Raw genomic sequence first — 24,668 nt, 5'->3', positions numbered from 1 at the left:
TTGATCATTGTAAGACAGCCATTTGCAAGTCTTGCCATAGATTTTCAAAACGATTTAAGCTAAAACTGTAATTAGGCCACTCAGACATTCAATGTTGTCTTGGAATGATACTCCAGTGTAGATTTGGCCTTGTGTTTTAGGTTATTGTCCTGCTGAAAGGTGATTTTACATCCACTAAGTTGACTGTGCCTTTAAACAGCTTGGAATATTCCAGAAAATTAGGTCAAAATTAGGTCATGGCTTTAGATGCTTCTGATTAAGCTAATTGACATCATTTGAGTCAATTGGAGATGTACCTGTGGATGAGATCATGGGAAAATCAAAGGAAATCAGCCAAGACCTCAGAGAAAACAAAAATGTTGATCCTTGGGAGCAATTTCCAAAAGCCTAAAGGTACCACGTTCATCTGCACAAACAACAGTACGCAAGTATAAAAAAAACATGGGACCACACAGCTGTCATACTGCTCAGGAAGTAGACGCGTTCTGTCTCCTAGAGATGAACGTACTTTGGTGCGAAAAGTGCAAATCAATCCCAGAAAAACAGCAAATGACCTTGAAGATGTTGGAAGAAATAGGTACAAAAGTATCTATATCCACAGTAAAATGAGTCCTATATTGACATAACCTGAAAGGCCGCTCGTCAAGGAAGCTGCCACTGCTCCAAAACCGCCATATAAAAAACAGACTACGTTTTGCAACTGCACAGGGGGACAAAGATCATACTTTTTGGAGAAATGTCCTCTGGTCTGATGAAATAAAAATCGAACTGATTGGCCATAATGACCCATCAGTATGATTGGAGGAAAAAAGGGAAGGCTTGCAAGCCAAAGAACACCATCCCAACTGTGAAGCACGGGGGTGGAAGCATCATGTTGTGAGGGTGCTTTGCTGCAGGAGGGACTGGTGCACTTCACAAAATAGATGGCTGCATGAGGAAATAAAATTATGTGGATTTATTGAAGCAACATCTCAAGACATCAGTCAGGAACTTAAAGCTTGGTCGCAAATGGGTATTCATAATGGACAATGACCCCAAGCATACTTCCAAAGTTGTGGCAAAATGGCTTAAACAAAGTCAAGGTATTGGAGTGGCCATCACAAATCTCTGACCTCAACCCTATAGAACATTTGTGGGCAGAACTGAAAAAGTGTGTGTGAGCAAAGAGGCCTACAAACCTGACTCAGTTACACCAGCTCTGTCAGGAGGAATGGGACAAAATTCACCCAACTTATTGTGGGAAGCTTATGGAAGGCTACCCGAAACGTTTGACCCAAGTTAAAGAATTTAAAAAGGCAATGCTACCAAATGCTAATTGAGTGCATATGAACTTCTGACCCACTGGGAATGTGATGAAATAACAATAATAATAATAATAATAGCTATTATTCTGGCATTTCACATTCTTAAAATAAAGTGGTGATCCTAACCGACCTGAGACAGGGAGTTGTTACTAGGATTGAATGTCAGGAATTGTGAAAAATTCGGTTTAGATGTATTTGGCTAAGGTATATGTAAATTTCCGACTTCAACTGCAGGTCCTGGATGTCAGGAAGCTTAGCCCCATACGCACTACCCTCTGTAGCGCCTTCCGGTCAGATGCCGAGCAGTTGCCATACCAAGCGTTAATGCAACCTGTCAGGATGCTCCCAATGGTGCAGCTGTAGAAGTTTTTGAGGATCTGGGGACCCATGCCAAATCTTTTCAGTCTCCTGAGGGGGGAAATGTGTTGTCGTGCCCTCTTTACAATGGTCTTGGTGTGTTTGGGCCATGATAATTTGTTGGTGATGTGGACACCAAGGAACTTCAAACTCTCGACCCGCTCCACTTCAGTCCAATCGATGTTAATGGGGGCCTGTTCGGCCCTCCTTTTCCGATTTACAATCAGCCCCTTTGTCTTGCACACATTGATCAGAGAGGTTGTTATCCTGGCACTGCTGAGCTGAGCTGTAGTTAAAGAACAGCATTCTCACATAGGTGTTCCTTTTGTCCAGATGGGAAAGGGTAGTGTGGAGTGTGATTGAGATTGTATCATCTGTGGATCTGTTGAAGCAATACGCAAATTGGAGTGGGTCTTGGGTTTCTGGCATGATGGTGTTGATGTGAGCCATGACCAGCCTTTCAAAGCACTTCATGGCTACCGACGTGAGTGCTATGGCACGGTAATCATTTAGGCAGGTTTCTTTCGCTATCTTGGGCTCAGGGACTACGGTGGTCTGTTTGAAACATGTAGGTATTTCAGACTCGGCCAGAGAGAGGGTGAAAATGTCAGTGGAGATACTTGCCAGTTGGTCCGCGCATTCTTTAAAGTACACATCCTGGTAATCAGTCTGGCCCCGCGGCATTGTGAATGTTGACCTGTTTAAAGGTCTTGTCTTACAGTTAATAGTGTACCATCTCACACTTTTGTCCCACTGATGACCCAGAAGGGGTCGATGGGTTTCGTATTCAGATAAGCTTTCAGAACATTCACATCTAGCCTACTAGTCAATCAGCTCACAGTTGTCTGGACACATTCCTTTGTGAAGTGCAGGTCAATCATATTTCAGTCTCCTTTTCATATGGGAAAATTGCAACAGGAAGCCTATTGATACAGACTTTTCATAGGCTATTGGTGCCGATCACTATAACTTTGCTGGTTAGAGCCTAATGCTAGCTAGCTAAAATTGAACCTGGCTGGTTAGCTCCCAGCATATTCATGCAGGGTAGTAACAACATGATTTGGCACTATGTTAATTGTTGTTTAACTAGCTAACTTTAGCTAGCTGGCTGGCTTGTTAGCTAACGTTAAGCGTTTGATCGGACACATTGTTTACCTAGCTAGGCTCATTGTTTACCTAGCTAGCTAGCTACATGTCTTAAGCTAAAGTGGACAACACAAGTTGAATATGGCCGGTGTCGGTAAACGTCGGCAAAAAAAAAGCACAATGAAATTGTTGCCAGCAGTGCTGTTTAGGCTGTTTTCATGTTATCCTGAGGTAAACAAATCATCGGCCAGAGCATCAAGTCTGCGCTCTGAACGCTCAGAGAGCGAAACGAGATGGGTGGGGATAAAGCTTAAGAGGGTGTGTAGACAAAGAAGAGCTAAGAAACTGTAGCAGCAGGATCACAGTACACTTGAAAAAACAAAACACTAAGTCTCAAATACTCAGGACACGAACGCACAGGGTAAACAATCCAAGCTTCTGTAAAGGGAAACAGAAAACACACGTCTTTAAAAGGGGAAATCATAATGAGTAATAGAACACACCTGAGTGTCATAATAGTCTCTGCCGCCCTCTGGTGACAGGTGGAACTATGACAGTTTCCCTCCTTCTAGGAGCGGCTCCAGCCGTGGAGCCAGGTTGACCACCCCGTAGTTGGTTGAAATCTCGAAAAAGTCCTGGATCCAGGATGTCCCGGGCAGGAACCCACGCCCACTCCTCAGGGCCGAAGCCCTCCAAGTCCAACATGTACTACAGGGTACCTCAGACCCGACAAGCCTCCAACAGAATCCGGACATTTAAGCAGGACGACCATCAACAAGTCGAGGGGGCGGAGAGGCAGGGGTGGGGAGATGGGACTGGTCCTTACAAGCTTGAAACAGGAGACATGGAAGGATGGACAGACCCTTAAATACCTGGGAAGCTGGATACGATTCTCCCCAATTTCGTAGTATCCAATTGGTAGTTAAAGTTGTCTCATCACTGCAACTCCCGTACGGACTCGGGAGAGGCGAAACACAACCCAACCAAGCCGCACTGCTTGTTGACACAATGCCCACTTAACCCGGAAGCCATCCGCACCAATGTGTCGGAGGCAACACCGTGCACCTGGCGACCGTGTCAGCGTGCACTACGCCCGGTCTACCACAGGACTCGCTAGTGCGCAATGATAAGGACATCCCTGCTGGCCAAACCCTCTCCTAACCTGGATAATGCTGGGCCAATTTTGCACCGCCCCATGGGTCTCCCGGCCGTGGCCGGCTGCGACAGAGCCTGAAACCAAACTGACACTCAAACGGCGAGAATCCAGTGGACGAGTTCGGCACTGTGTTGAGAGCATACACCGTCCAGACGAGGAACTTTCACCAGTTGCTGTCCTGGGTAGAGACAAAACAGAGGAGAAACTTCTCCGGCTCCTGGCTTCATTTTCCCATTCAACTGTGGGTGGACAAGAGGAGATACTCACCGACTCCCCAACAGGGAGAAGGCGGCTTTCCAATAACTGCCAAGGGCTCCCGGTTGCCTACATCGTAGTTGTGTTCCACTGGTGAGAAAGGCGCATGGGTGCAGTTTTTTGTCCGCCTCGTTCCGCTGTGAAAGTACCACCTCTGCTCCGGTGTCTGTGGTAGATGCCTCGAAGGTACGAGTAGGATCAGGATGAACGAGGGTGGGTCCAAAGGTGAAACATCCCTTGAGCTCCATAAATACCCTGTCAGCCTAGGGAGTCCAGGGAATTGCGGGTTAGGACCGTAAAAGGCGCTGCCAAAGCACTAAAGTTGCGTATAAAACACACCACTGGACCTGCTTGAGTGAGGTGGGACGGGGCAAGTCAGCAACCGCGTCAACGGGGTCCATTCTGCAGTAGAGATAATGTTACCTGGGAAAGAAACTTGGGATACCAGGAACTCACACTTCTCTATCTTGACATATTGTTGACTCTGCAGGAGGCATCTCAGGACTTGGGGGACGTGCAGGATGTGTTCCGGAAGGGTCTTGGAGAAGATCAGAATGTCACGAGTCTTGATAGTAATCTGGTTCAGCTCTATGTAATCGATGAGTGTTTCACTCCAACCTGCAGTAGAATGGGCTTGGTCTGATATTCCACCTGACCGGAGCCAATGTGGCGTCCATCGAGGGCTTGAAGCTGCAAAGGGATGGGACATTTCATGCAAATCCCCTGAAATTCACATTTCAAAAATGATCTGCAGCCCCTGAGTCTATGAAGGCTTGAATCTGGTGCTCACGGTTGTCCCAGTGGAGGGTTGCAGGTAGTGACAGACGGTAACTGCACAGCTCATCAGGGTCTCCCCTTGTCCTTGCGTTTCCCGTCAGCTCTGGGCATGTAGCAAGAAAGTGACAGCGATGACAGAGACCTCCGTAGTAGGTCAGCCTTCATCCATGTGCCTGTCATGCTCCTGTGGGCTCAGACGTGTGCGTCCCATCTGCTTGGGCTCCTCAATGCTGGAGTTGGGGGGCTTGGGGTGCTCAGGAAACCAGGATATTGGGGTGATGTGAAAAAGGCGCTGTCTCACGAGTTCTCGAAAGGGGTTATCAATCCTGATTGCCAACGTGATCAGTGACTCGAGGTCCTCTCATAGTTCCCGAGAGGCCAATTCATCCTTGATGGAGTTCCTCATGGAAAGCGGTGACCAGGGCCTCTGTATTCCACCCACTTTCGGCCACTGGTCTGGTCCCTTGGCGAATGTTGAACAGTCGGCTGGCCGTCGCCCACGCCAGGGCCTTGCAAGAGAGTAGAGAGATGATATAGGCAATCATGGCCCGATCGGTGTGGAACGAGGAGGACTGTACACACCTTGTTTCTAGGATGGTCTCTGCCGCCCTCTGGTGACATTTATATGTGTACGTATTAATTTATTTTATTAATGTAAGTGTTTTGTTTTTCTGGCCATTTTGAGCCTGTAATCGAACCCACAAATGCTGATGCTCCAGATACTCAACTTGTCTAAAAAAGGGCAGTTTATTGCTTCTTTGATCAGCATAATAGCCTTCAGCTGTGCTAACATAATTGCAAAAGGGTTTTCTAATGATCAATTAGCCTTTTAAAATTATAAACTTGGATTAGCTAACACAATGTGCCATTGGAACACAGGAGTGATGGTTACTGATAATGGGCCTCTGTACGCCTATGTAGATATTCCCCAAAAAATCTGCCGTTTCCAGCTACAATAGTCATTTACAACATTAACAATGTCTACACTGTATTTCTTATCAATTTGATGTCATTTTAATGGACAAAAAAAATAGCTTTTTAAAAAAAAACAAGTATATTTCTAAGTGACCCCAAACTTTTTAACAAAGTGTATATACATGTTTTTGTTGTACTTTACCTCTTTTTCTCCCGAATTTCTTGATATCCAATTGGTAGTTACAGTCTTGTCCTATCACTGCAACTCCCGTACGGACTCGGGAGAGCTGAAGTTCGGGAGCCATGCGTCCTCTGAAACATGACCCTGCCAAGCCACGCTGCTTCTTGACACACTGCTCGCTTAACCTGGAACTCGGAGGAAACAACGTACAACTGGCGACCGAAGTCAGCTTGCAAGAGCCTGATGTCAGCTTGCAGGCCCCCGGTACGCCACGAGGAGGCCCTAGAGCGTGATGGGACAAAGAAATGCCGGTTGGCCAAAACCTCTGCGATGCAGTGCCTTAGACCGCTGTGCCACTCGGGAGACCCTAATTAATGTATGAATTATTTATTCTGTCTGAAAGGAAGGCAAAGAATGCAGCACATTTTTATATATTTATTTTATACAATATTCTTCCCATATAAACAAATCTATAAACAATATTCTGCTCATATGAACACATTTATTTTAGGGCAAAAGTGAACCAATATATGAGAATCTTCAGACAGGTTTAAGGGAGATACCCCACGAAAGAGATACGAGAGCATTCACGAGTGCACACGTTGTTCCCCAGTCTCGCATGCACTGATCCCCCCCTCTACCATCAACCCTACACCCACACAAAACATGAACACACAAGCTGACAGTGCTCTTTCTCTGTTCTTATCGGTCTGCCTTAGCACCAGCACAGTCTCTAAAGCAGAAGAGAAATGGCAGATTATTGCTCTGCCACCGAGTGAATCAGAGGACGATGATACATTGAATGGACAGTGTGTGTGTGTGTGTGTGTGTGTGTGTGTGCCCACGCGCATGTGGCCTCTGTTGTTCTCCCCAAGACCCAATCCTGTAAGACTGCAATGAGAGAAAACAATAAACCAACTACAACCCACCCCTAAAAATAAGACAGTATTACGGTATTAAACCCCCTGGAGTCACACGATGATGTCATTTAGAATATTGAATAGCTCCCCGTGTGTTTATGCTAGAGACCGTTTCTTACAGTGGCTGCAACTCAATCCCCTCTTCCCGCCAATATAAAGTTTTCCCCCATTTACTAACATGGGCTTGTGAAAGCGGCCTTTTTCTAAACACGAAGGGATCCGGACAAGAAAATCCAAAAAAATGTGTTGTCTGTAAAACCCGAAAAGTGTGAGCCACAAAGTCACCACCGTTGAAAGAGTAGACTCTCACTAACAATGCAATGTTGGTTGTTTGGCTCTATGATAGTCACAAGCTTTACGGCATTCGTCTGAACTCCGTAGCGGATTACCTCATTTTGAAGAGGTCTTCTCACAAAACCGACTGTGCAGACCGAACCGTTGGAGCTACAAACTAATGTCACCAATATCCGAAAAGGGAGACTCTCATGAACACAAAGGTGTTGGTTGTTCTGCTCTACGGTGCACAAAAGCTTCAAGGGAGTTTGTTAACGTAATTTCATTATTTCAATATGTATTCATTAATTGAATTCACTTAATCTATTTTATGAGAATATGTAAGATTCTTGTTTGCATAAAATAGATGGAGACCAGTCTTATCAATAATAGATAATAGTATTTATTCTCGGAGCGCGCTACCATGTTACCACGAACAGTTTATATACAAAATATGACGTCATTGGTGAATGAATCTCCTCCCGACTGAGAATAAAGCAAGTTTAAAAGTTCATTCCAACTCACTAACACACACACAGGACACACAACATAACTGAATTAACTCTTGACCCCTCACCATTATCGATCACCACTTAGCTGACAGTTCTAGTTAACAGAAAACCTAGGAATGCACTCACTGCCTTATCTAAAACACCCCAGAGCTAAGTTTCGTCGGTTCAACCATAGGGTCATTAACCTATCTGCTTACTTAACCCAGAACCCATTCCTCCTCAGACTAGTTGGAATGACATTCATTATGTTTAATTACTCCTTGTCCGTGCCACATAATCCCTTCTTATGAACTCATATTGTTAATCAGATATAATAAAACAGAGTATAAGTTTACTTAGTTACAGTTCTATTTAAAATTAGGATATTGTTTAGTCATTTATTCATAAAATTCCTAACAGAGTTGTCTGAAGGTAACCCAGTAGCGAGCTGTAAAAATTGCAAACTGCATAGAGGGTATAATGTGCCACACATAACATGACCAAACATTGGTCAAAATGTTTTTTATTTCAGCGTTTTCTTATATCGCTCAGATATAGGACAGACACTTCAAAACCTTGTTGCTTAGGAGTTCTTTTTTTTACTGTCTGTTTTGCCATGTACCAACGTGTTATTCAATGCGTTTCTATGGGCTATAGCAGTGAAGGCCACATTTAATGTTTCATCAAATCATGTTGTATATATTTTTTAGATAATTACAGGGGTCCTAAAATTCTAAATTAAATGGCTAAATTATTCATTTTATGACCATCCTAAAAAAAAAAATCCATATGTTAGCTTAGTAGAGATTGTCATTTAAGGGACAACTTTGGCCCTCCTAGACCCATCACTCTGAGAATACACTCCAGTCACTAGGAGAGCTATAAATAGTTTTACTAATCCATTGTAAAGGCCTTAAAAAGGACTCTATTGCAGAAAAGCAATTAAGCAATCTGAATATCCCTCTGCTTGGCTTCAGCAAAAGTGTGGGGGGTCATTTCACCCCCAAGCATTTCACCCTGAGTATTGCTGAATCAAGTCTATGTGCAGTTGCTATCCATTGTTAATGCCAAGGGACCGGTCTATTCAGAGCACATTCCAGGAGTGCACCTCTCTGCAGACCTCATACAGGCAGGTTGGCATAACACTGGCGTGCAAATCTCTCTCTCAGTCCATTATTTGATGGACTGTGGCAGAGAGCACTGATGTCAAATCTAGCAGCATTTTTGCCATTATCACAGAGATGGATTGTTCTCGGCTCACAGAGCTCTTTTTGCTTTTTTTCAGTGTCTGGAGCCAGAGTCTGCTCCCAGCCAGGGCTAGAGCCCAGATAGCACTCTGTCGGTCTGTCTAGGCCTGGTCTGGTAATCTTATCTGACAGGACGGGCCCAGGAACCCGGTGGTGTTAAAAAACACATTAAACTGAGTCCACACCACTCAGCTCATCTCATAGGCTTAGATAAATCTCTCAGTAAAGCTCTCTCCTCTGGAGTGGTTATCCATAGAGTGGAGGAGGAGTGAGAGTGTTGGCTACTGCAATGAAGATACAGAGATATAAAGCCATAGAGACGGAGGCTGACTGGTTGTCTGTAACTCTGACACCCATCACATGTTAGCCTCAAAACTTGGCTAGTAGCACCATGTAGGACTGATTGACTCTAGTCTGTTCATCTGCAGTGTCTGTTGACATGGGAACATTTATCTGTATAGCCCTCACCCATGGCACAGACAGGGCTGGAAAGGGATCCGAGGCTACAACTGTCTCAAATGGCACTATTCCTTACTACAGGCACATAATGCACTACTTTTGACTAGAGCCCTATGGGAAAAGGGTGCCATTCTAGGATGCAGCCTATACATCTCATACATACGACACATCTATAATACATGTATTGCCATCTATATATAATTGGGGTTACAGGGGTTGAGAAAGATCAGGGGCATTACATCTAGGAGAGGCTTGGAGAGAAAGTAGTTCAATATTATACTGTCAGCCACGTCTTCCAGAGCCTGGTTAATACGTGCTATCCAATCAAAGAGACCTGCTGATGCTGAGACCTAGAGTGTATCCCAAATGCCACCCTATCACCTATATAGGGCACTACTTTTGACCAGGACCCATAGGACTCTGGTCAAAAGTAGTGCACTATGTAGGGAAGAGAGTGTCATTTGGGATGTACACCCTAGTTTCCTCCTTCAGATCATAGAGTAGGGATGGATTTTTCTCACCCACCCATATTCAATCTAAAAGCCTCCACTCACCTGGGGCAGTGGTGCTACTGTGATGTCACGTTAAGAGCTGCGTTCACCAACTTCAATTATTCAATGTGGATGATTCCTCTGAATTCTATATATTCATATGTTCATACAAGAAATTATGTAATTGGAGTGGGGATTTTGAAAATATGATGTATGGATATTAAAAAAGTAATGTGTAATTTTTACACAGAAAAGGGACAACTTGCCAAAGTGTATTAGAATGTTATGAGACCGTTGAAACAATACAATACTAAAGCACCTATTTCTCAGCTTAAGGGAGAACTAACTTAGAGTGCTTTAAATGTCTAACAACAATCAAGAATTTTACTAAATAAGGGCAGTGAAAAATAAGTGAAGAGAATTACCATGTCAGAAACAAATATAGGGAAACCTCCAACACCAACACTTCCTGATATTAGGCAAGCAGTTATAGATTGAGATGAATCCGCTGGCTGGTTATAATAGCAGGGTTAACAGTGAATGCTGTATCTCCATGGCTAAATACAGGGTCTTGATCACTAGGCATGAAACAAAAGAACATTTTCCGAAACAGGAAGGCACTGAATTTTCGTTTTCCTTTGCACAATGTTTTGAAACGTTTGGCTACGGTGCGCCCAAATTAACAGGGCCCAGGATGCGTCCAGGATGCATTTAGAATCGTAAGAATTTTGATCAAGTTAGCAGACGGTCCAAATTCCCTATTATTGTGTCCACAGTCTCTGTGTCCTACTGAACTGTTGTGGTGCTGTACTCCTACATCTCAGCCACATAGGAGTCACTACTTGGAAGACCATTGACCCAATGGAAAATATTGAAGGACAGTTTCAGTATTTCATTTATAATTCACTGTATCACAATTCCAGTGGGTCACAAGTTACATACACTAAGTTGACTGTGCCTTTAAACAGCTTGGGAAATTCCAGAAAATTATGTCATGGCTTTAGAAGCTTCTGATAGGCTAATTGACATCATTTGAGTCAATTGGAGGTGTACCTGTGGATGCGCCTCTTTGCTTGACATCATGGGAAAAATCTAACGAAATCAGCCAAGACCTCAGAAGAAAAAAATTGTCGATCTCCACAAGTCTCGTTCACCCTTGGGAGCAGTTTCCAAACACCTGAAGGTACCACGTTCACCTATACAAACAATAGTATGCATGTATAAACACCATGGGACCACGCAGCAGTTATACCACTCAGGAAAGAGACGCGTTCTGTGTCCTAGAGATGTACATACTTTGGTGCGAAAAGTGCAAATCAATCCCAGAACAACAGCAAAGGACCTTGTGAAGATGCTGGAGGAAACAGGTACAAAATTATCTATATACACAGTAAAAACGAGTCCTATAGACATAACCTGAAAGGCCGCTCAGCAAAGAAGAAGCCACTGCTCCAAAACCGCCATAAAAAAGCCAGACTATGGTTTGCAACTGCACATGGGGAGAAAGATCGTACTTTTTGGAGAAATGCCTCCTGGTCTGATGAAAACAAAAATAGAACGGACATAATGACCATCGTTATGTTTGGAGGAAAAAGGGGGAGGCCTGCAAGCCGAAGAACACCATCCCAACTGTGAAGCACGGGGGTGGCAGCATGATGTTGTGGGGGTGCTTTGCTGCAGGAGGGACTGGTGCAATTCACAAAATAGATGGCTGCATGAGGAAAGAAAATTACAGTGGGGCAAAAAAGTATTTAGTCAGCCACCAATTGTGCAAGTTCTCCCACTTAAAAAGATGAGAGGCCTGTAATTTTCATCATAAGCACACTTCAACTATGACAGACAAAATGAGGGGGAAAAAATCCAGAAAATTACATTGTAGGATTTAATGAATTTATTTGCTAATTAATTAAATTAAATTCTAAAATGCAAGCGTAAAGAAAAACAGTCAGAACAAAATAATCTCTAATCAAGTCCTCAACCAGCTTTCTGAATTGCCCAAGAGGCAGCAGAAAATAACATTTATTTTTAAGATTGCTCTACAAATAAAAGCTGATTGACCTAACTTAGTTAGTTCAAAGGAATTTCCAGAGTAAGACATCCCTGAGACCGGGTGTGGTAACTCGTATGACTAAAGATGAGTAAAGACTTTTTGTTAACCTCTTGAAGCTAGGGGGCACTATTTTTATGTTTGGAAAAATAACTATTTCTCAGGACCAGATGCTAGAATATGCATATAATTGACAGATTGGGATAAAAAAACACTCTAAAGTTTCCAAAAGGGTCAAAATTTTGTATGTGAGTTAAACAGAACTGATATTGCAAGCTAAAACCTGAGGAAAATCCAATCAGGATGTGCCCCTGTTTTTGAAACCTCTCTGTTTTTATGCATCCATATTGCCCATTTAAAGGGATATCAACCAGATTCCTTTTTCTATGGCTTCCCTAAGGTGTCAACAGCCTTTAGACATAGTTTGAAGAATGAGCGTGAACGACCACATTGCGTAAGTGGATCGGTGGGGGCTCTCAGAGTGAGTTGTGCGCAAAAGAGAAAGGTGGCCATACTCCCGGTCCTAGTGAAAAGCAAACTGTCCCGGTTGATATAATATTGAATAGATATTTGAAAAACACCCTGAGGTTGGATTATGATGTCATCACCATCTACGATGACAGTCAATTATTGTCAAAATACGATGCTATTGTAATATCGCCCAACCCTAATGAGCATGTACGTGCAAGCCTATAAAATAGATGAAAGTTGCACAGGAATGGAAATACATCAGTGGCTAGGTTTCCATCCAATTGCCGACAGATATTCATGTGAATATAAAAAAATCTGCATGAAGAAAATGTGAGTGATGACATAGTGCATATCATAAAAAATAAAAATCTCAAATTCAATTGTTGAGTTAAATATCAAATGTGCCTACTCTGGTCTTGACACCTAGCCTACATGATGAGATTATTATGGATAAGAAAAAATATTTTTATTTAGCGAGGACCACTCCGAGTCATAGTGGGAGGACCACGCCATATCACGGCGTGACTTCATTTCGATATGATCGTTTTTAAACTGAACAAAAATAAACACGTTTCATGAGCTGAAACAAAAGATCCTAAAAACGTATTTTTCTCAAATTGAATGCAGAAATGTGCTTCCATCCCTGTTAGTGAGCATTTTTCCTTTGCCAAGATAATCCATCCACCTGACAGCTGTGGCATATTAAACACCATGATCATTACACAGGTGCACCTTGTGCTGTGAACAATAAAAGGCCACTCTAAAATGTGCACTTTTATCACACAACACAAATCCACAGATGTCTCATGTTTTGAGGGAGCCTGCAATTGGCATACTGATTGCAGGAATGTTCACCAGAGCTGTGGTAAGAGAATTGAATGTTTATTTCTCTACCATAAGCCGCCTCCAACGTTGCTTTAGAGAATTTGGCAGTACGTCCAATTGGCCTCACAACCGCAGACAACGTGTAACCAAGCCAGCCCAGGACCTCCTCCATTGGCTTCTTCACCTTCAGGATCGTCTGAGACCAGCCACCCGGACAGCTGATTAAACTGAAGAGTATTTCTGTCTGTAATGTATACAATTCCTGGAATTGTTGCATGTTGCGTTTATATTCTTGTTCAGTTTATATTCTTGTTCAGTATATATATATATAAACTATGTTTCTATTATATATATATATATATATATATACACACACACACACACACATACACTTTTGTGCATAAAGGTCTTTCCACCTCAATTTCTCCCATAATTAATTTTACCGACACAAAAAGATCCCAGCATATGGAACGAACAAATTATCGGTTGGCATTAATCAAATTGTACCATAACTTCCTGTTTCCATTACAGCTGTCGTGATTTTGTTTTATATGGTAGGACTTCACTCACATAAAAACTGGATTGAAACGTGGTTAGTGAAATAGATTCACAAAGCAACCAAAGTTTGGAGTCAAACAAAAATCCTTTGGCTGTGACTGCAGCTTGAGCCGTGGGGGCAAATGCAAACGAGAGTCAACCGCTCGCTGTCTCTGGGTACAGTCTTCCTTTAGATTTCACAGTAGTTTTTTTTTAACGTCTGGCGACTTTTTTCTCTGCCTGGCACCGTTTTAAACTGATAAAAGACCGATAAAAAAATATGATATAAAAAAACTGGGAACGTATGTGGGGGAGGACACGAGCGGGAGAATGCAGAAGTGGAAGGCAGAAACTGCTGACACTAGGTAAATAGAGTGAGAATGTCGGAGCAGTGTGTGAAGCTAAGCAGCTCCACCATGAGCACTTCTGTCAGAATTCCCCTCACACTGATAACAATTACAGTGACTGAACACCCTCATTATTGAGAGGTGAGTACACAGGACTGATTGAAAACAAAAAAAGGAAAAGAGGAAAAGAACAGCAAGAGCAACGGTAAATACCCGAGAGAGAGAAGAGATAAAAAGGGTAAGGATTTGTAGCAATAGTGTGATTTGACCCGGAGGCCATTGATCAAGTGGTTTGTTAGAAACCTTTAAAAAGGGGTTGATGAGGGAACTGGGTAGAAACATGAGAAGCATTCCAATCAGCCGAAATTAGCAACAGGCACATAAAGTCAGAGTCAAATTACTATAATTGGGGCACATTGATGCAATGAAGCAAAAAAAAAAGCATCCTTACCTGGGAGCCTGGTCTTGTGCTGCCGGTGACAATGTTGACAGGAACTGCAAAGAACAAGACAAAACGTGACACTGAAATCACTTGCTTATTAATTTACCCTTTATGTAACTAGGCAAGTCGAGCCAATTAGACTGGTTGATGGCAATGTACACCAAAGATATCGATTGGTCCAAGGGCTTCACGGTCACGACTCTGCTCAGTATAGAGGAACCTGCCTAATGAAACATCATTGGGGCCCATCGTAACAGGATATTTAACAGTCCCCTCAGGGAGGAAGCTCTTTCCTGTGTGTGTGTGTATGTGTTGGGTTTCTGATAGTGCTGTTGATGAACCCATTCCGTACAAATTTGCGCAACCGCAGGCTGCAATGAAAACTAAATGGGACTGTAGTGAATGTGCTGGCATCAAAATCTGGGGTGTGAACTACGTTTCTATTCAAGCATTGATTGACATGGTAATAGCCTGAAAGTATTGGAGAAAAGTTGAAAAAAACTGACCCCTGTGACGCTGTACGTTAAATTGGTACGTGTCTTGACGTAACATACAGCACGCATTATGCAACTCATTCTGTGTCGTACAGACTCTTTCCATTAGGTGTAGAACAGGGTGAGGGGGGTACCTAGTTAATTGTACAACTGAATGCATTCATTTTTCGTGTCATCACTGCAAGCCATCATCTCAAAAGCTGCTGTTTACTTCTAAAGATCACTTTAGTGCCGCCCTAAAAACCAGCCCTAAAAACCAGATACAAATTCCACACAAACCTTTAAAAAAATTAAGTAAATTGTACGTTACAGCGCGATGTACAAAAGTGCTTTAGCTGACTATACGCGGTGTGTGTGCACCACCTGTCATCTATGAAAGTTTGTAATTAGACCATGGAGAGCCTATATCTCATTTTAACGCTATCGATTAAAAGTAAAAGGGGAATTCGCATGAGGATTCCAAATCAATAGAGGATCAAAACAGCAGATTGGAGAATATACACTGCTCGAAACAAAGGGAACACTAAAATAACATATCATAGATCTAAATTAATTAAATATTCATATTAAATACTTTTTTCTTTACATAGTTGAATGTGCTGACAACAAAATCACACACAAATTATCAATGGAAATCAAATTTATCAACCCATGGAGGTCTGGATTGGAGTCACACTCAAAATTAAATTGGAAAACCACACTACAGGCTGATCCAACTTTGATGTAATGTCCTTAAAACAAGTCAAAATGAGGCTTTGTAGTGTGAGTGTGGCCTCCACGTGCCTGTATGAACTCCCTACAACGCCTGGGCAGGCTCCTGATGAGGTGGCGGATGGTCTCCTGAGGGATCTCCTCCCAGACCTGGACTAAAGCATCCGCCAACTCCTGGACAGTCTGTGGTGCAACGTGGCGTTGGTGGATGGAGCGAGACATGATGTCCCAGATGTGCTCAATTGGATTCAGGTCTGGGGAGCATCAATGCCTTCCTCTTGCAGGAACTGCTGACACACTCCAGCCACATGAGGTCTAGCATTGTCTTGCATTTGGAGGAACCCAGGGCCAACCGCACCAGCATATGGTCCCCACAAGGGGTCTGTAGATCTCATCTCGGTACCTAATGGCAGTCAGGCTACCTCTGGCGAGCACATGGAGGGCTGTGCGGCCCCCCCAAAGAAATGCCACCCCACACCATGACAGACCCACCGCCAAACCGGTCATGCTGGAGGATGTTGCAGGCAGCAGAACGTTCTCCACGGCGTCTCCAGACTGTCACATGTGCTCAGTGTGAACCTGCTTTCATCTGTGAAGAGCACAGGGCGCAAGTGGCGAATTTGCCAATCTTGGTGTTCTCTGGCAAATGCCAAACGTCCTGCACGGTGTTGGGCTGTAGGCACAACCCCCACCTGTAGACGTTGGGCCCTCATACCACCCTCATGGAGTCTGTTTCTGACTGTTTGAGCAGACACATGCACATTTGTGGCCTGCTGGAGGTCATTTTGCAGGGCTCTGGCAGTGCTCCTCCTGCTCCTCCTTGCACAAAGGTGGAGGTAGCGGTCCTGCTGCTGGGTTGTTGCCCTCCTACGGCCTCCTCCACGTCTCCTGATGTACTGGCCTGCCTCCTGGTAGCGCCTCCATGCTCTGGACACTACGCTGACAGACACAGCAAACCTTCTTGCCACAGCTCGCATTGATGTGCCATCCTGGATGAGCTGCACTACCTGAGCCACTTGTGTGGGTTGTAGACCGTCTCATGCTACCACTAGAGTGAAAGCACCGCCAGCATTCAAAAGTGACCAAAACATCAGCCAGGAAGCATAGGAACTGAGAAGTGGTCTGTGGTCCCCACCTGCAGAACCACTCCTTTATTGGGGGTGTCTTGCCAATTTCCACCCTATTCCATTTGCACAACAGCATGTGAAATTTCTTGTCAATCGGTGTTGCTTCCTAAGTGGACAGTGTGATTGACTTGGAGTTACATTGTGTTGTTTAAGTGTTCCCTTTATTTTTTTGAGCAGTGTATTTCTACACTGGTCAATTGGACATTAGCAGGCTGCTGTGTGTGTGTTGGGGCTACTAACAGCTTCAGATCTAAATGTATGCTCCTGGCAATCCGTAAAAAAAACCAAATAAAGACAACTGTGCCGTCTTGTTTGCTGAAAATAAGGAAATTGAAATGATTTATACTTTTACTTTTGATACTAAAGTATATTTTAGCAATTACATTTACTTTTGATACTTAAGCATATTTAAAACCAAATACTTTTAGAAATTTACTCAATTAGTATTTTACTGGGTGACTTTCACATTTACCAGAGTAATTTTCTATTAAGGTATCTTTACTTTTACTCAAGTATGACAATTGGGTATTTTCCCACCACTGACAATTTCTGAGCTTTTCCCACCAGAACACTTTGGAGGAGCAGTGACCAGATATCATCTGGCCATTTTAGGGACATGGCAATCTGCTCAAACAAAGTCAAATACAATTCCACCTCCTTTTCGTTGAAAGGTGGTACAAGCAGGCTGTTCCGACCAAGATCAAACTCCGTAGAGGGTACAGGGTGGCCTGAATGGATGTAGAGTGCTTCCATATCTATCTCGAATGGCATTCTCACATTTTTTATGTTTGGCTGCACCTCGTCTTTCCCTCGAACATTAGTTTCTGTTGCTCCAACTTTGCCTTTAGTTCTGACTCCCTCAATTGCCTGTCTACGGGGTGTAGTCTTCCACCTGCTTGACCCTCAATGATGAGCAGATTTGCCTTTGTATATTTATCTAGCATCTCCCATGTATTGTTTTTCACATATATTTCCAACTTAAAGTCCATGGCTTTAAAAAAAAAAGTTTAAGCCTGCATGTTAATGCAACTTTTAAAAAGATTTCTCCAACCTTTATAACACCTCTGGGTGGATGTCAATGACAGAAACTCTACTACAAAAATTGGCTCTTGAACACTCAAATATCTGGGCACAGCAGAGCTTCAGGGTAGGGGATTAGAGCGTGGGAAACAAGATCCCGGACGAGCCCCCATTTTGTTTTAAATAATATCTGTGGTTTAAAGATCGATACCGATATATCTGTAAAAGCCAAAAAAGGCCAACATCAGCAGATAATATCGGTCAACCGATATATCAGTCTGGCTTTAGTTTGGTGCCTAGAGAACACAAGGTTTCTATTAAAGCGTTGATCGACATGGTAACGGCTATATAGTATTGGAGAAAAGTTGAAAAAAACTGTTACATCTTGACGTGTCATAACGTACAGCACGCTTAAAGCTACTATTTCTGTCTTACAATCTCTCTCCACCAGGTGTAGCACTTCTCTCATCCTTTAGAAACAAGAAATGGACAGTAATGGGGGTAAGGGGGGATATCATGTCATTTTATGCGTCATCATTGCATGCGATCATCATTCTCAAAGCAGCTGTTTACTTCTAAGATCACTTTAGCACCGCCCTAAAACCCCGATTCAAATTCGACACAAACCTTCAAATAGGTATGTAAATGACACATTATATAAACTCTTGATAGTGTTTTATTTACATTTTAGAGGCGATAAGATAAGTTGGACAGATCGAGTGAAAAAAGCAATTTACCCACAAGACATCTGTCCTTCTCACTATCACGCATTAGTTTCGCTTCCCCACCCGCCATTTTTAAAAAGACCCGACGGCAGCGTTTAGGTCATGTAAAATTGATTTTGTTGGAAAGGAGAGAAATTGTGCTTTACAATAGTATTGACATTACAGTTGATCTTGAAGTATTACGTTTTTGGGGCACTAAAATAAGGGCAATTGTACGGACCAAGGCGATGTACGAGTTTACGTTATATGTGCATTCAGAAAGTTTCCTAAAGTAGCCTGTATGGACTCCATCTATTTAATAAGAATCCAACACTCCTGCCATGACTTGATCTTGTAAAAGGCCTATTTTCAGTAGCTTATGCTATATTACTTCTCTCATTACGCCATCCTCTATTTGAAGAACATATACTAATGCCACTGCCATCGAATGAAAGCAGCAGCAGGGTTAGGGACGTTCCGCAAATATTTAGGGGAAAGTGGGAGAAAACCAAATCAGACTTCATGGTTTTGGCGTCGAAATAGAATCCAGATTAAAACATTTTATATGCAGAAAATCCAACAGACAAGGAAGGCATATATCTTTACTTGGACTCTGTCATGCTGTGTCAATACGAAAATGTGACAGATTCAGGTCCACTCTGGCATTTCTTAATTTGTAGATTCATAAGTAACCTTACTAATAATAATAATAATAATAATAATAATAATAATAATAATAATAATAATAATGAAATGCCATGATAATAACGAAATGTAACGGCTTGTTTCAAATAGGTTTTTATTAAGAAGCAACCGTCTAAACAAGTTTACAAACCGAACTGCAACCTCCCTTTTTTTACATAGCGCCTTATAGGCCTAAAACAACGGTAACATACTGTACATTTAAACAAAATGTACATGTAAAACAAAATGTACACATAAAAAAACAATACAAAAAAATATATGAAAAAGGAAAAACGAAGTGTAATGCAATAGTGAAATCACACATTTCTTTTGAGTCTGATAGCCTATGCTTTAAATTGTGTTTGTACGAAAATGGGACAATCCTCTCCTATCGGACATTTCTTAATTTTTATACTAGATTAATAGTTAGAGGTAAAAACTTGAATAATAATAATAATGAAATGCTACTGATAATAAAGTGTAATGGTAATAGGGAAGTTGCAGAGAAAAGCCACCCTGAACTGTTATGTCAGTGACCGTGTACATTGGCCTGGCCAATTACCGTAAACTCAAATATCACAGCCGTCACAGCACTATAGCTGACGCCACCCCATTCTTTCTGCATACATCTTTTAATATAAATTCCACAGCAGTCACAGCCCTATAGCTGACACCACCCCATTCTTTCTGCATACATCTTTTAATATGAATTCCACAGCCGTCACAGCCCTATAGCTGACGCCACCCCATTCTTTCTGCATACATCTTTAATATGATTTCCACAGCCGTCACAGCCCTATAGCTGACGCCACCCCATTCTTTCTGCATACATCTTTAATATGATTTCCACAGCCGTCACAGCCCTATAGCTGACGCCTCCCCATTCATTCTGCATACATCTTTTAATATTAATTCTACAGCCGTCACAGCCCTATAGCTGACGCCTCCCCATTCTTTCTGCATACATCCTTTTAATATTAATTCTACAGCGGTCACAGCCCTATAGCTGACGCCACCACATTCTTTCTGCAGACATCTTTTAATATGAATTCCACAGCCGTCACAGCCCTATAGCTGACGCTACCACATTCTTTCTGAGTTTTTGGAAAACGTGGTCGCATAGGGAGAGGGAGATTTAGCCATAATTCTGTTACCAAACTTTGCCTCTGCACAAATCTTCCATTACACAAACACACACACTTTAAGTCGGAAGTTTACATACATACACTTAGGTTGGCGCCTTTAAAACTCTTTTTCAACCACTCCACACATTTCTTGTTAACAAACTATAGTTTTGGCAAGTCAGTTAGGACATCTACTTTGTGCATGACACAAGTCATTTTTCCAACAATTGTTTACAGACAGATTACTTCACTTATAATTCACTGTATCACAAAAGGCCGCGAAAATTATAAATATCGGTATAGTTTTTTTGGCAAGGAAAATATTGGATATCCTGTTTGGGATAGGGGGCAGCATTTTCACGTTTGGATGAAAAGCGTGCCCAGAGTAAACTGCCTGCTACTCAGTCCCCAGTTGCTAATATATGCATATTAATAGTAGATTTGGATCGAAAACACTGACGTTTCTAAAAAAAAAACTGTTCGAATGATGTCTGTGAGTATAACAGAACTCATATGGCAGGCGAAAACCTGAGAAAAATCCAACCAGGAAGTGGGAAATCTGAGGTTTGTAGTTTTTCCAAATCTTGGCCTATCGAATACACAGTGTCTATGGGGTCAATTTGCACTTCCTAAGGCATCCACTAGATGTCAACAGTCTTTAGAACCTTGTTTGATGCTTCTACTGTGAAGGAGGGGGAATGGGAGCTGAATGAGTCAGTGGTCTGGCAGAGTGCCATGAGCTCGTGACGCGGGTTCACGTGAGAGTTAGCTCTGTTCCATTGCATTTGTGAAGACAAAGGAATTCTCAGGTTGGAACATTATTGAGGATTTATGTTAAAAACATCCTAAAGATTGATTCTATACTTCGCTTGACATGTTTCTAACGGAACTTTTTGACTTTGTCTGCTCGTGTGTCATGAATTTGGATTACTGGGCTGAACGCACTAACAAAAAGGAGGTATTTGGACATAAAGATGAACTTTATCGAACAAATCAAATTTATTGTGGAACTGGGATTCCTGGGAGTGCATTCCGATGAAGATCAAAGGTAAGTGAATATTTATAATGTTATTTCTGACTTCTGTTGACTCCAACTTGGAGGATATCTGTATTGCTTGGTTTGTTGTCTGAGCGCCGTACTCAGATTATTGCATGGTTTGCTTTTTCCGGTAAAAAAATGTGAAATCTGACACAGCAGTTGCATTAATACATTGAGATATATATATTTAATTCTGTGAATAACAGTTGTATCTTTTATCAATGTTTATTATGAGTATTTCTGCAAATTGATGTGGCGCTCTGCAAAATCATCGGATGTTTTGGAAGCAAAACATTACTGAACGTAACGTGCCAAAGTAAACAGATTTTTTGGATATAAATATGCACTTTATCGAAGAAAACATACATGTATTGTGTAACATGATGTCCTATAAGTGTCATCTGATGAAGATCATCAAAGGTTAGTGATTAATTTTATCTATATTTCTGCTTTTTGTGACTCCTATCTTGGAGGTGGAAAAATGGCTGTGTGTGTTTTTGTGACTTGGCTCTCATAATCATATGTTGTGCTTTCGCTGTAAAGCCTTTTTGAAAATCGGACACGATGGGTAGATTAAAAAGTTGTGTATCTTTCATTTGGTGTATTGCACTTGTTAATGTATGAAAGTTACATATTTCTAAAAAATATTTTTGAATTTCCCTGCCTTTTCAGCGGAATGTTGTCGAGGGGTGCCGCTAGCGGAACCCCTAGCCATAAGATATCGGTATCGGACAAAAATGTAATATCGGTGTATCCATAACTGACACCTACAGTATAGCTGAAACACACAGTCCTACAGTACGGCTGAAATACACACACACACACACACACACACACAGTCCTACAGTATGGCTAACAAACACACACCGCCCTGAAGTAAGGCTGAAACACACTGACACCTACAGTATAGCTGAAACACACACAGTCCTACAGTACGGCTGAAATACACACACACAGTCCTACAGTATGGCTAACAAACACACACCATCCTGAAGTAAGGCTGAAACACACTGACACCCGTCAGAGACTTCCGTCACCCAAGTCATAGACTGTTTCCTCTGCTACAGCACGCGGTACCAGAGCGCCAAGTCTAGGACAAAGGCAGCTTAACAACTTCTATCCCCAAGCCATAAGACTGCTGAACAACTAATAAAATGGCCACCGGACTATTACATTGACCCCCCCACCATTTGTTTTGTACACTGTTGCTACTCGCTGTTTATTATCTATGCATAGTCACCCCTACCTACAGGTAGAAATTAAACTTGTGGAAACCATTTGTATGTCTCTGCGTGAGGTTTAAAGGTAGTTGCTAACTAGCGTTAGCACAATTTCTAACTAGCATTAGCGCATAGACTGGAAGTCTATGGTAACTGCTAGCAAGCTAGTCATTGCACTAACACTAGTTAGCATTGGCTCACGTAACTACCTCTAACTTCCTTTAAAGTGGATGCAGAGAGAAAAAAATGGTATCCAAGTTCATCTGACTAGGGCAAGATACAGTAAAGGGCATCATTGCCAAAATCCCAAAGTATCCCTTTAACCACTCTATGAAATTATCATAAACGTGACGTGAATGGCCAAATTCTGAAATTACAAAATGGGCAAAATGATATGCAAAATCTGAGTACCATTGCATATGATTGTTAAGAGGATCTCAAAAACATGAAAAAAATAAGGGTTTTCACTTGGATTTTTAATAGCACACGGAGAGGGGGCCAATTTCACTTCCAGCTTGTCTTGTTTCAGTTGATCGGCTTAGAGAGGAAGGGGTGTTACAGTAGCATGTAAATTATTCCAAAGATAAACTACAAAAGTTGGGAGCGTGAAATCCCTGTCTTGTTGAATAGTTGAGAAATGGGAAGCAGTCTAAAATCCACTTAATGATGGATTAATCAGAGTATGTAACACAAACAACCCAGCCCAGCTCTCTGCAGGAATACATCAAAGTTCACTCCCCATTCTGTTACATCTGTCGAAACTTGCCATCTTTTCATGGCAGTCCCTAGAGAAAGATGGGCGAAGACAGACAAAGGGGGAAAGCCATTTGAATTAACATGCTCGGCGTGCACTGCCTGCATGATGCCACTAGCGCTACTGATAAGCACCTCACTACACACCCTGCAGTAAAATGAGGTTAGCCTTGTTGTTTTCAACAATGTCTCCACTCTCCAACTCACTTACAATGAGAGAGACAGCTCAGTACTCCCTTTGATATTTTAGCAATGAGCATGGTCTAAGAAAGAGGGGAACTATGTTAGAAAGCTTTTCATGTGTCACCACATTTCATGCATGCGTGACCTCCTGTGCCTCAAAGCCATTTCCTCTGACTGGTCGTGATGACAACATTTGTTCAGCTGGTTGCCCTTTTATTTCTCAGTGCAACGGCAAACCTTTTAAGAAAGCCACCTTATTAGAACTGTTTTCACCTTCAACCCACAGTGAGAGGACTAGGAATAGTTTCTATACCCATGAAAAATGCAGTGTTAAGGTCAGGGAAAAACCAACAAGGTAGGCCCCATTTCATGAAAATGTATTGATTTTGTGAGGACGTCCTACCGATCATGGTTGATAGCACACACAAACTCGCACACAAAAGTAAAAATATAGAATGAATCACGCTGCTGATGAAGAAGATGAGCATGAACTACACTGGGTTCTATACTAGGATGAGGGAAAGAGCTTTATGGTAAAACACTGACTGTCACCAGGGGTTAGAACATATCCAGCTGCTCCTCAGATTAAACTGATGTCATTGTTTTAGAAGCTTCTGATAGGCTAACTGACTTCATTTGAGCCAATCAGAAGCTTCTAAAGCCATGACATAATTTTCTGGAATTTTCCAAGCTGTTTAAAGACACAGTCAACTTAGTGTATGTAAACTTCTGACCCACTGGAATTGTGATAGTGAATTATAAATTAAATAATCTATCAGTAAACAATTTTTGGAAAAATTACTTGTGTCATGCACAAAGTAGATGTCCTAACCGACTTGCCAAAACTATAGTTTGTTAACAAGAAATTTGTGGAGTGGTTGAAAAAGAGTTTTAATGACTCCAACCTAAGTGTATGTAAACGTCCAACTTCAACTGCACATACACAGTGCATTCGGAAAGAACTTAAACCCCTTCACTTGTAACACATTTTGTTACTTTAACACCTAATACTCAAATTGATTACATTG

The 24,668-nt window shown here is 42.2% G+C and overlaps 1 protein-coding gene across 1 annotated transcript in view; it reads right to left on the bottom strand.

The window, feature by feature from the left end:
* Positions 1-24,668, bottom strand: part of LOC112216706 (beta-1,3-glucosyltransferase) — a 111,520-nt gene that overhangs the window by 66,899 nt on the left and 19,953 nt on the right. The window contains exon 2 of the mRNA XM_024376717.2: positions 14,591-14,634. Within this exon, the coding sequence (XP_024232485.1) occupies positions 14,591-14,634 (44 nt within the window). The remainder of the gene's footprint in view (positions 1-14,590; positions 14,635-24,668) is intronic.

Source organism: Oncorhynchus tshawytscha, linkage group LG17 (assembly GCF_018296145.1).
Source record: "Oncorhynchus tshawytscha isolate Ot180627B linkage group LG17, Otsh_v2.0, whole genome shotgun sequence".
Classification (NCBI taxonomy): Eukaryota; Metazoa; Chordata; class Actinopteri; order Salmoniformes; family Salmonidae; genus Oncorhynchus; species Oncorhynchus tshawytscha.
The sequence above is the reverse complement of the archived record's forward strand: the minus strand, read 5'-3'. Positions and strand labels throughout refer to the sequence as shown.